The sequence below is a fragment of the Anas platyrhynchos genome, chromosome 2, assembly GCF_047663525.1.
Source record: "Anas platyrhynchos isolate ZD024472 breed Pekin duck chromosome 2, IASCAAS_PekinDuck_T2T, whole genome shotgun sequence".
Taxonomy (NCBI): Eukaryota; Metazoa; Chordata; class Aves; order Anseriformes; family Anatidae; genus Anas; species Anas platyrhynchos.
Genome location: NC_092588.1, coordinates 56,682,933 through 56,695,557, shown reverse-complemented (window position 1 = coordinate 56,695,557; position 12,625 = coordinate 56,682,933). Strand labels below are relative to the sequence as shown.

Sequence of the window (12,625 nt, the reverse complement as noted above, 5' to 3'; positions counted from 1 at the left end):
TTATTTGTGATATGTGATTTGTGTAGTAGTGCTACTACAGTACTGTGTGTTCTAAACCAACATAAAGGACAAAATTCCACATTTTGCACAGGCATGCACAGGCATGTAACACCAGCAAATACTGTACCAAATGAAAGGCACTATTAATGTTAGCAAGTTTTAAGTTGAATCACAAACATTTGCAAGAATGAATCCTAAATATATATAGTATAACTTTATGAGCATATTTACTGATTTTGATGATCAGCACCCTTTTATTATGGTTCTTTTGTCATTAACAGAGTTCCTTCATTGGCTATGTCAGCAAGTAGTACAATACAATGGGTCGGGATACTCAGGGAGAAACAGTCGGTGCTGAGGGACCAGTGTCCACACTATATGTCCTGGGGTTTTCCTTTAGACTAGCAATGAGACCAGTGTGGTCCCACTAGGAGTTTAATCGGTGCATTTATGGATCTTACTTTTCTAATTTAGTCTTGACTAACTGGAATCTAGCTTGCCCACTGAAATCCTGCTCCACAACTGGAATATACTAAATGGAAACAACAGACATTAACTTCAGAAATGCACATCTGATCCAAGCAAAAATGCTAATGCAGATATATCACTGTCCTCTTTTACTTAACCCAACTGAGTTAACACAGTAATACATAGGAGAAACACACAGTAGCAAAATTTGTGCTTTTTTTGTTGTTGTTGGTGGTTTTTTTTTTAATGCAAATAGAACACATTAATAAACAAGATAAATGTTTTCTCTACCATTTAAATTATAAAGTTGAATGTATGGAATGTAATGATTAAGAAAATGCAGTTGATACCATGAAAATATTTAAATTTGGATTTCAATATTATAATTAGGATGCAGGTGAAATGGTTATTTTCTATATTTCCAACAGTATTTGAATATATATATATTTAAAATCATAATTTACTTTGATTAGTTTAATTTCTTTTACTTTTATCAGTGTCTTGGGTAAAATGAAATGTGAGCTTACTTCTATCATATCCACCCAGCTCTCTCAGAACATAACTTAGCAACAACATATTTATGTATTATATTTTTGTTCAAAATGGAATGCTCAGGAAAAATATTATTGTTAATTTATGTGTATGATTTTTTCTTTCAAATGAAGCCACTGCAAAATATAAAAAATGCAATAATATGCTACTATAATAAAATCTTTTCTTATAAGTTTGAAAAAGTTTAGGTAGATTTTCAATTGCTGATAATCCAAATGCAACACTATGATGAACTATCCGCCAAACATAATATGTAGCAAAGATTGCATTTATAGTAACTGGAGGGATATAAGCCACTGATTTTCCTGAACTCAAACATGACTTCTTCTTGTACCAAAAATTGTAAGGGTGTTCCTTTTCTCTTCAACTACCTTTTTCTCCTGAAATACTGAATGAAACAAAAATAATTGTTATGCTGCACTGCTTTTAATACGTATCAGTCAAAAAAAAATATATTAGAAAGCTCTGAAAGTAAAATCTATTTAAGTCACTATTTAAAATACCAAAAAGAGAAATATAGTCTCTCTCTTGGACTGACAAAATTCTACTGTAATGACCCTGGAACAAAGTTAGTCAAGGTTTCGGAGCTGAGCTAACATGTGTCAATATACTCGCTTTTTCCTGGGTTTTGGGAAGGGCATGTGATCTATAATTAGGTGTTGACATTATTATTTTTTATTATCTTTTTATTTTTTTACCATGTAAACTCACTACCCCCTTTAAAAATAAAAATAAATAAAAATAAAAATAAAAGATAAGAGATTTCTTACAGCCTTAAAGCTATGACAGTATGCATTAGGACCTCCTCAAACTTCTGCTCACAGTGTGTGCTGGTAATCATATTTGGATATATAATTTGAACAGTTAGGATTCACCTAGCAGCATAACTTACACCAATTTTTCTAAGAGTAACTTGTCTCTAATTTATGTGACAAAACTGTCTCTTCTAGCACAAAAAGCACTGAGAAGATATAAGAAGATATACATTGGTAGTACAAGGTAGCTAACAGGTACTCTGACAGAAGTGGGCAACGTAGTGTATTCACGTCTTTCTTCTTTCAGCCATTCCAACCTCAACACATGGTTAAGCCACTTCTTCCAGAGAACTTCATGATGTTGTGACAAAGATTTATAATGCAGAGATTTTCCAGCATTAATTACCACTTATGTTAAAGACGGTTTACTGGACACAAAAGCACCATTGCCTGACTTTTCAGGATCTCTAATATATTGTCCCAGATACTCACCTCAGCAGGTAAAAGTTAACATCAAAATCTGACATACATACATGGTATAATTTTATTGAGTACTCAAAAACCAAAACACACACATACATACACACAAAAAGGAATTTAAGTTGTGAAGCGTGAGATTGAAAAACAACAACAACAAAGATGCCATGGAGCAAAGAAGAAATTTGGCAGAAAAAAAAAAAAAATGTGACAGAGCAGCAATAGTGATGGAATATTAGAATGTGAGGTGAAAAGCGCTAAATACGTGGAATGAACACCCAATGGACCTGTAGACAGATACTTGTGCTGAACAGTATAGGTATAAGAAAAAAGACAACATGGAAAATATAGAGTGATAGCAGGTTACAAGATATAAAACTTTGAAGCATGTGCAGTTTGAACTTTTGAAAGCAATAGAAAAACTTCCTTTATCTTCACTGTCCTGAAACAAGATTTTTAGACAAGTAGCCTCATACTAACATAGATCCGTCCTTAGGAATTTCAACCAAATTGTCACCTATAAAGGTTAGAACATAAAGGCAGGAAAAGACATTCTGTTATCTATTCATGTTGTTTAAAACATAGTTTTGATTTTCGTGTTTAGAATAAGCAATATTTTATCTTATTGGAAAAGGATGTGAGCGAGTTATTGTTCTCAAGTTATTTTGGGGATGTGGGTTGATATCTCCATATTTCACTGGATTGTATTCTTACTTCTTAATCTGTTACTGCCTCTTGTTTTACAAGACCTCTGTCTCAGGGCAGAGGTTTGTCTTAGCCTGCACTGCACCTAGCTCATGGTGGGGATTTGATTCCTGACTGGACATCTCTAACAATAATGGAATTCACATAATAATGTGAATACTGGCACTTCTTGGTAGCCCCGGTCCTACAGCCCTGCATTTCCAACACCATCAGTAAGACTAGAGGACAGAAGTAAAACTGGATAACAAGTGACAGACAATAAAGAGAGCCAATAGGACAGAAAACACTTTTAGCATATGCAAATGTTAGAATAAAAGATTAAAAAAAAAAAATAGTCAGCTGAGGCAACAAGAGCTTCACTCACATCAAAACTGTAAAACTTCTCAAGCTCTCATGAAAATAAAGCATTTCCTGATAACCAGCCAAGCATACAGGAGACTTACATCTACATATGGTATGAAAATTAGCTTTTACTCTTGTTTTTCTGATTTTTCAGAGAGACCCATAAAATATAGTTTAAAATAACGTCCCAAAGAAATCTAGAGCAGAGCACTGCAGGTAGAGCTTATTAGTCTACTGAAGTACAGCACTGGTATTACACGATTATACAAATAGCATAGCTGTGCCACCGAATAAAAAGCTGTGATGAGGGCTACTTAATTTACAAATGTTGTCATCACCTTCACTAACCTTCCTCTTCTGTAATGCCACATGTTAAGCATCAATGTTCTATATTATACTAAAAGATCATAAAGCTTCATGTCCTGGTTCAGTATCCAACCATAAGTCTCTCAACTCTATTATCGCTTTTAATAATGAAATTACATATAAATTGTCTTTTAGAGCTTGAGCATGCGGAATTGTCATCACTTTAAATCCCCTGCATAAAACCCATTTCTGTATCCGTTCAGCTATGTGAGTAAGACAATGACTTCCTACAAATAGGGAAAGAGGAAAGTACACTATAGCTGTGCAGGCTAATGAAATAAACCAAGAAAAAAACAGTAGATTTTGGGTTATCCCTTCAGATAATTCTTCCTGTGTGCCTTAATCTCACTGTTCTCCCCAGAGATACTTTAGCCCTACATGCTAAGTAGGAAACATTCAGGTTGTCAACTTTGTTATTTGGGGTAATCCAAACAAAATAAAGCATGGAATAACACAAAGCCCATAGTGACTCCCCAGCGATGAAAAGTCTGTGCTACTAGCAACTTATAAATAACAAGTTGAGCTGGTAAATTCATACCTCTTCTGTATTTCTGGGGTACCCTTTTACCAAGACCTATTCCTTCTACAAAGCAGATATGCAGTACTTGAGTATTTTGATTAGTCATTTGTTTCATTTGCAGAACTTGTGGTGGAATAATATTGACAAGAGTGGTTATGTCCGATTTTTCTTAAAAGGTCATCTGTTATCAATTTTCACAGCACAGAACAACAAAGAGTCGCTGCAATGGATAAATATCAGAAAGAGCAGATTCGCATTTTCAGTTTCAGAAGTTGACTTTTGGGAGTATATAAAACAATACTGATTCAAAGATTATGTTAAAATGAAGATAACAAATAGAAAAAGAATAAAAATATATGTAACAATGAGGAAGGAAGTTTCTCTGATTCGTTATGCTATCTTTGTTTTCCACATAGTGTACACAAATAAAGATAAGGACCTTTTTTTTTTTCCTCTCAAAAGGACTTGGGAAAAAAAAAAAAAATATTTCTGTGCAGAGCTGTAGCTACTCTCAGCTGGGTGCTCAGCTGCAGTTTTTCAGAGCAGACTTGAACATTTATCTTATGCAGGCTATTTGGAGAGGCAAAAGCCCAAGGCTGAGACTGGGCTCAGGTCTCCATGGGTTACCTCCACAGACAACAAGAGGAAAAAGAATCACAACCAACCTGCCTCCTGCTCCCTTATCTATAAATGTGGCAGCCTAGCCCATTTTGCCTAAATTTAGCCCTTATAACTTCCCTTCTTCTCCTCTCCATTTCCCAAAGTGACAGTAAAGTTGTTGTAGTGGGTTTCTAGAGAGATGAAAAGCTACTGGACTTATTTCTATTCAGAGGTTCTCAGCTTTCTCATTCACAGATGAAGTTCCCTCTGTTTCTCAGTGACTGGTATTTGGTACACTGCTATGAGTTTGAAAGAGTGTGGCCAATGCTTTCACAGTACTTACCGATTTAAAGTATTTTACCAAGAACACTTATTATCCAACATAGTCCAAAAGTTACCACGCACATTTGAAAATGGCAGGCAATGAGCCAGGAAAAGAGATGCACTTTTCACTGTGTCTGTATGGCTTGTTACATATTGCAAACATATTGCAATAGGTAAATATCAAATGTGAATAATTCTGTCACACCAAAAAAAAAAAAAAAAAAAAACAACAAAACAACAACAAAAAAAAACCCACAGCCTTCTTCCCTCCAAACTGATGAGTCTGGAAGAAGCATTCTACAGTCTATACCAACAAATAATATACATTTCTGGTTATTCTGCTGTTCTGCTACTTAGAAAGCCCTTTCTCCACCTTGCTTCAGTGCATAACTGCAAATTCTGCTTGATATATCACTGTATCAATGATTTTCTTTGTTACCCTTTATTATCAGCCCTTCACATCTTAGAAAGGTCTCAATAAAATAATAATAATAATAATAATAATTTAAAAGTTTATCTCAGTAACCATTGTGCTTATGTGCTTGAAACTGTCTCTGTCTCTAACCATCCATAAATCTAGAGCCATTGGAAAAGGAGTTTTGGTCTGGGTTCAAAAGAAAATAATAAAGTCAGCCATCAATTTTCACACTCAATCACATGGAGTTCTCAGCCTTGTTTCACTTCAAGTTTATTTGTGGGCTGCTTTTGATTCAGTTGTTGTTTTTTGCTTGTTTACTTAGACAAATAAAAGAATTACTGTCTGTGGCTTTGTGTCATTCCAATGCTTTTGAGGAGACCAACATTCTTGCAGGCAAACACTGGTGAAACTAAATAAAAGAAAACCAGGAACAAAACAAAACAAAACAACAACAAAAAAGCACAAATCCCACAAACAAACAAAAAGGACACAAACACAAAGTCCTTCAAACTAAAAACAAAAACACACACACAATGTTTGCATAATTATGTAACAAAAACATGGGAAAACAACAAAAGAATATCAGACATAAAATTAGACTTCAACTGCATCCTTTTTTTTTTTTTTTGCCTCTGCATACCTATCCAGATTTTAACTATGTGACTTTAAACAGATTTTAAAATATTCAGTATTATAGAATATACTATATACATTTATACTATATACATTTGTAATTTTAGGTATTTTTATATCAAATCATTTTAAACTGTTCTATATTATTATTTTTATATCCAAGTAGATTCAATTAAATTCATTTATATGGAAAATACAGAGTAAGACATTTTATAGAGAAATAGTAAACTGTTTCTGGAAAACAGAAGCCACCTAAGCTTCCAGCTAAATTATTATCATAGTTAACTGCTTCAATTCCTACATGGAATGTCTGGAAAATAATGGGGACTATCTGGATGGGTAAATGGGCTAAATAGTTAATTTCTTCAACTGTTTTATTAAAAATAAAATAATAATAAAAAAAAAATATGCTGTGCTGATTGATAGAAAGAAATTGTATATGTTTCAGTCCACAATCTGGACTGTTAAGCACCTCCCAAGAGGCACTCAGAATTACTCAGGATTGAATCCAAGATGATTAAAATTCATACCACAGAGAGGAAAGACCTACATATAAAAGCAAACAAAAAACAAAAACAAACTACCAGTAACAGCAACAAACTTCAATCACCTCTGATTCCTATTAATTATTGTAAAACTATTGGTGTTTCTCCAAAGGTTTCTCCAGAGTGATGGGAGAAACAGGACCCTGCTACCTCAAAAAAAATAAATACATTTAAAAACAAACAAACACCACTGAAAATAAACAACATATCAATAATTCAATACACTTATGATATGGATCTGAAATCTAAATATGAAAACATTGAAAAAAAAATATTTTAAGTGAAAGACTCATCTTAACAAAGTGAATAGGAATCCTATTATATAATTTCCAAGGAATTGGATTTTACCTTGCATGATCATGTAATTAAAATGTTAAATTGCATGCAGCCAGAAGGACAGAATTAATGCCAAACATGGAATTAACATTGGTATTTCATGACTTTTAACTAATTTGCAATGTAACCCTAACATTCTCCAAATACTGCCTCATCCAAACAGAACTGCCTAGGGCGTTTTAAAATTGGATAGTGGCAGAGAGAAAATATTCCCTAGCACAGCTCCATTTGCCTGCTTGTTTCTGAAGCAGTTTCTCTCACAGCCATTAAAATCTGAAGGCAGGTTCCTCCTTCCTGGGTGTCCACGGTCAGACTGGCACCCTGCAAAGCATCCTGAACTTCAGGTAGCATAGGACTGACCTCCCCAGGAGCAGAATGCTCTGCAGAATATGAAGCAGAGTCTGGTTGCTGTTTCCACTTCACTTGATGAGAGAAGTGAGTTATGCCAGCTCTTCACTTTCCTCACCAAGAGGAAGGAAAAAAACCTACCCTTCTATCCAAATCTCAATCTCCTCAGTCCCTACCTGCCTACAGAGGCTTTGAAACAGGCACAGCAATATTTTTAGGGGGAAGAAAGGGGGAGGAAGGTGACTGCTGCTCACTTCAGAGTGGTACTCCATATAATATGTTAACACACAGAACGAAAATCACTTCTTCACCTCTTTTCTCCCCTGCATGGGAATGCAGCTTTGGTCGTGATTGCACCTCAGGAACCACACAGTAAAAAGCCTCTCCAGAGTGAAGGTTAGGAACTGGGCACATCTTATCTTATAAGATGCTCAGCAAGGGCTCTGTTTCCAGGAAAATGTGCTTCCTTTTGAAAGTGCAAATTTATGTCTGCTTTTCCTACAAAATGCCGGTACAAATGTGAATTCTTGAGCCAACAATTCATACTGCTGATACAAAGGCAGGCTGGGCACAGACTGTTACTAGTAAAAAAATAAATAAAAATAGACGTGAAGGGGTTGCTTTTCAGAATATATATATATATGAATGCTAGGACTCCTGGAAAGGACTGGAAAAAGCAGACTGTGAAGCTAAAAATAATCACGTCGTGTACTCCAGTGTTACCACAGCATATTTGGCCAAAACACAATAATCTAGTGAATATGAGAATTGCTACAGATCAAAACCAGACTTCTGTCAAGTATTTAAAGACATTTATTTTCCAGGAGAGAAATTCTAAATTGTAAGCCACACATCCTTTTATATCACCAGGTAAAAATGCCAAATATACTATTTTCCTTTCCAAATATATTATTCTCCCTTTCCTCTTCACTCCTCTTCACTCCACCCCCCTCCAAAAAAAAAAAAAAAAAAAAAAAAAAAAAGACCTTACAAAGCCAAGTAGTTTCCAAGTTGAAACTGCTACCTAACCTCTAACTTAACAAAAACTTTCATGATGCTTGAAATGAAATATACATATATTTGTTTATTCTAGTTCTCCTTTAGTGCTCAGTTGTGCATAATACTAGCTCCAGTTCAGAAAAACACGTAAACACAACCATAGCCTTAGTCACAAGAACAGATCGCCATTCAACTTGATTATTTGATGGCATGATTAAATTCTAAGTACTTAGCTGTGTTAACAAAAACATTAAGGTTTTTGTCTCAGTAGGGCAAATCAAGTAAGCTGAAATTCCCTGCACTCGTACATTTGAAGTAGTGGATTTCAGATTACATTTTTTTTTTTCTGTAAGCCTACCATTTTGCAAAAATTTGTCACTCCCTTGTTTTCTATGCATTTGCTATATCTTAATGAGAAACTGCATTTATTGATTCTCATATTACATAGAGAAATGAGTTTTTCTTTCAATAAGATGATTACACATAAATGTTACATAGAAGTACAAGAAGGCTGGATGGTTTTTTTGTTTTGTTTTGTGTGGTGGTTTTTTTTTTTGCTCAATACTTGCTGAAGCATATTACTCACCAGCACAACGCAGTGAATGAGCTAAGGCACAGATTCACAGCTGTGCTCAGTGTGTTCCACATGCAGCTACGGCCGCTGACAATAAGCCATTTGGGATGCCCTGATGCAAGGGCTTGTTCTGTGCTGGCCTGGTGCCCATCAGAGGGTGGGTAAAGCCAAAAGGCTATGCCATGCTCAGAGGGCAGTGAGGCCCCCAAGGTGCCGCTCTGCCAGCCAAGCAACATCAAAGCATAGCAGCAACGTAGACGTGCCCTCCTTTCCACTTGTCACACCCCTAGATGCCTGAATCTTTCTCTCTTGACCATAATAGTGCCAGTCTTTAGGGAACAAACAGGATAATATTGAAATGCTGTTTTCTGGGACTAGTTTTTTGTTCTTAGGAAAGAATATGCATTATTATACTTCTGTATTCCCACGTAACAAAACAACTAATATTAGTAATAAAATATTGTCTTTGTATCAGTAATCATAAAGCACTTTCATTATTGTACTCCCTTAAAGAAGCATAGACAATAGATTAAACTCTTAAAGAAAATCACGAGAGCGATCAGAAACATGATGCATTGCTGTTTTGAAGTGCTAAAGGTTTTTCTTTTTCAATCTGCATAACTTTTGTCCCATCCTGGTTTATGTCAGACACACTGACAGCGTTTCAATTTTCAGGTTACACCAGATAAACACATCAAAAAGCAGGCATCTGTACTTTCCAATGTTTGGTTAAATCCCCTACCTTTCCTACATAGAGTGGGTCTGTGCCCATGTATTCTTCCAGCACAAAGAATTGATTCCACACCCAGCTGCGTTTGGTTCTTGTCCTCCCTGATTGAAAGTAGGGCTTTGACCTGGACCTTGAGGGCTCTGCTTGATTCATCCCAGAAAGACACAGGAAAAGAGCTATTATCTGCAACAAATGGCAGAACTCCACTTTGCCCATCTTCATCTTTTTTTTTTCTCCTTTTGACAAGAGCAGGCACAATTCCAGTTGTCTCTGCAGCTCTAGCTTCCAGCAGGGTGTCAGCTGGGAGTCCAGTGATAATAATTTGTGGAGTGGTCACCACTTCTGAGTAGCCTTCACCAAAGAAATGGCATAACAGGTACCTATCTGTAAAAAAAAAAAAAAAAAAAGGCAAGAACTGTTGTCGGAATTTCATTTATTTATTTATTTTACTAATGTAAATTCTTTGCAACATTTACATAATGCAGAAATGTTTATTTATGATTTTTCTAATCATCAACACAGTTGAGTTTACTAATTAGTCTGTGAGTTTAGACTTCATTCCTTGGATTTTGCTACTAGTGATCAATATGTATTTTTTATTTATAAAGTTTTCTTGTGACTGTTCTCTTAATATACCCATTTCCCCAGTACAAAGGCTGAATTTTCTTCTCCTTAAAATAAGCAAAACAAGTGTAATTATTTTACAGTTATTATCTTTGATTTTTCCTCCTCTGCCTGTTATAGTCAGCTTTACTTGACATTACTATGACATAATTATAAAACAGTTACAGACGGGAAGCAATATTAATGGAAAGGACATATGTTAGCTTCTCTTTTCCATATAACTGAAGAGTAAAATAATGGAGTATAAGATGAATCAGAAAAATTTGATTGATTCTTAGTCACAGTAGACCAGATGTTATGATTTGTTCTTATCTGAATCTGACTGGCTAAAAAGCCCTCCGAGTGTCCCCACTCATTTTTTCTACATTTCTAAAGCAAATATCAGGCATGATAAGAAGCATGTTAGAATAGCTTATGTACTTACTTTAACACATATATGTTCAGCAAGATCAGAAAATTATTTGATTTTGCGTTTTCAGTGAAACCTTACGTTAATGATGAATGATTTTTCAACAAAAATACACATAAGTTTTATTTTTCTGTGCATATTGTCTGCTTCCTTTTCAAAACCTTGATCATTTAGTAATTGGTGGAACTTGCCAAGAATAAAGAATCATTTACAAAAACTATAAAAACTTTGAACAACATTTAAATCAATCCTTTTTTAAAGTGCATCTTACAGTTACAAACCTTCTCTGGCCAAGTAAAAATATATACATAATATAATGATTATACAAGTTCTGTTAGCCAGAACCAAATGCAGCTTTGTATTTCAAGGGAATCATCTGCATTAAGCCCAAGTAAGCAATGCTGTCTCTGAAACAGGCATTCTCCTTGTCTGAGTGAGCAATAAGGCAGACAAGAAGTATTTAAGAAGTGCCAAATACAAGGTGAAAATGAGGATGAAATTAAAACGGATAACAAGGCTTTCAATTAGAGTGAGCTGTTGCTACTTAGGAAGCCATGGAAGAAAGAAGATTGCATCCTTTATACATTATATTAAATCACATTATGCAGTAGACATTAAATCACGTATGCATTAAATGCTCTAGATAAACTCATATTCCTACCCACTACTATTATAAGTGATTGGAATGCGATCTCTGATATCTGATTTCACTATGTCAGGCTCTTTTAGCTACAATACTATGTACCTACCATGCAGCCAAAGGTACCTAGAGGGCACAAACACGAAACAAATAAAAAGCTCTTCTGATTATAGACTGTATTTAAAGCCTTTTTATAGTAATCCCTTCTGTGGTACTGCCCTGCACCAGAAAGGCTTTGCTTAGAGAATGGTGGGATAAACCACAAACCCACTGAGCATGTATGCTAAGCAGCAGCTATTTGAAAGCTTCCATATGTGAAAATTTAGTGTCTCTATACATGCAAAACAATGGGAATAGGTGCTGTCTTACCTAAACATTCTAAATTTCAAAATGTGATGCACAGTTATAAAACACATCCCTCCAATCTGCACCAAGATTTTTTTTTTTTTGGCAGCAGGATTAACATGCAGGTGCCATCGTCACTAGCAGAGCGTAATTTAAAATGATTAATCCCAACTAGTCATAGCTAGGTTTTGATGTGGGCCATAGGGTAAATCATGACCAGGTGACATTGTAATAACCAAAAGGGCTACCATAGGTGTTAAGGAGAGTAGTTGGGCTTCCCAAGTGGCATATTCACTTCCTACCACTCCTTTCAAGTATGAAACATATTGTCTGTATTACAGGCTGTTTGCACACCCTTTAGTTTCCTTCTCTGTATCTAAGCTACATTAGGTTAAATACATCTGATATTGATAAACTGTCAGTTTATTTCAAAGAAGCAGCAGATTGTTACTTAACAGAGATAAAAATATGAAATGGATTTTCTTAAGAAATGTCAGTAAAACATTTACAATATGTTAGAGTCTTTCCACTAAGCAGTTTGAAATGTCTTGTTCTTGCTCTGAACAGACATTTCAAATCTAGAATTGCTCTAACCTTTATCTCGAACAGTGTTCTCTTATATCCTTTCTTTTACACCTGCAGGGAAGTATGAAAGCCACCATATGGAGCTCCATGGTCCCCAGCCACACACCACAGCACAGAACTGAAAAACGCACCCAAAATACCAACTGAAAAACAGTCCATATGCTAGACAGCACAATCTGATGAAAAACAGAATACTCACACCCCCTGGAAAAAAAATAAATAAATAAATAATGTTGTCATTTACTCATTCTCAAATCTTTTCACCACACAGTCTCCAGAATTCCAATTATTTTTGTTCAGCTGTGTGGCAGCACTTTGTACTGAAGCACT

General features: G+C 35.3%; 1 protein-coding gene across 2 annotated transcripts in view; it reads right to left on the bottom strand.

The window, feature by feature from the left end:
* LOC101798188 (cadherin-7) overlaps positions 1-12,625 on the bottom strand; it is a 90,449-nt gene that overhangs the window by 70,388 nt on the left and 7,436 nt on the right. For both annotated transcript variants that reach the window (XM_027451921.3, XM_027451920.3), the window contains exon 2: positions 9,705-10,076. In XM_027451921.3, coding sequence (XP_027307722.2) covers positions 9,705-9,914 — 210 coding nt within the window. In that variant the 5' untranslated portion in view covers positions 9,915-10,076. The remainder of the gene's footprint in view (positions 1-9,704; positions 10,077-12,625) is intronic.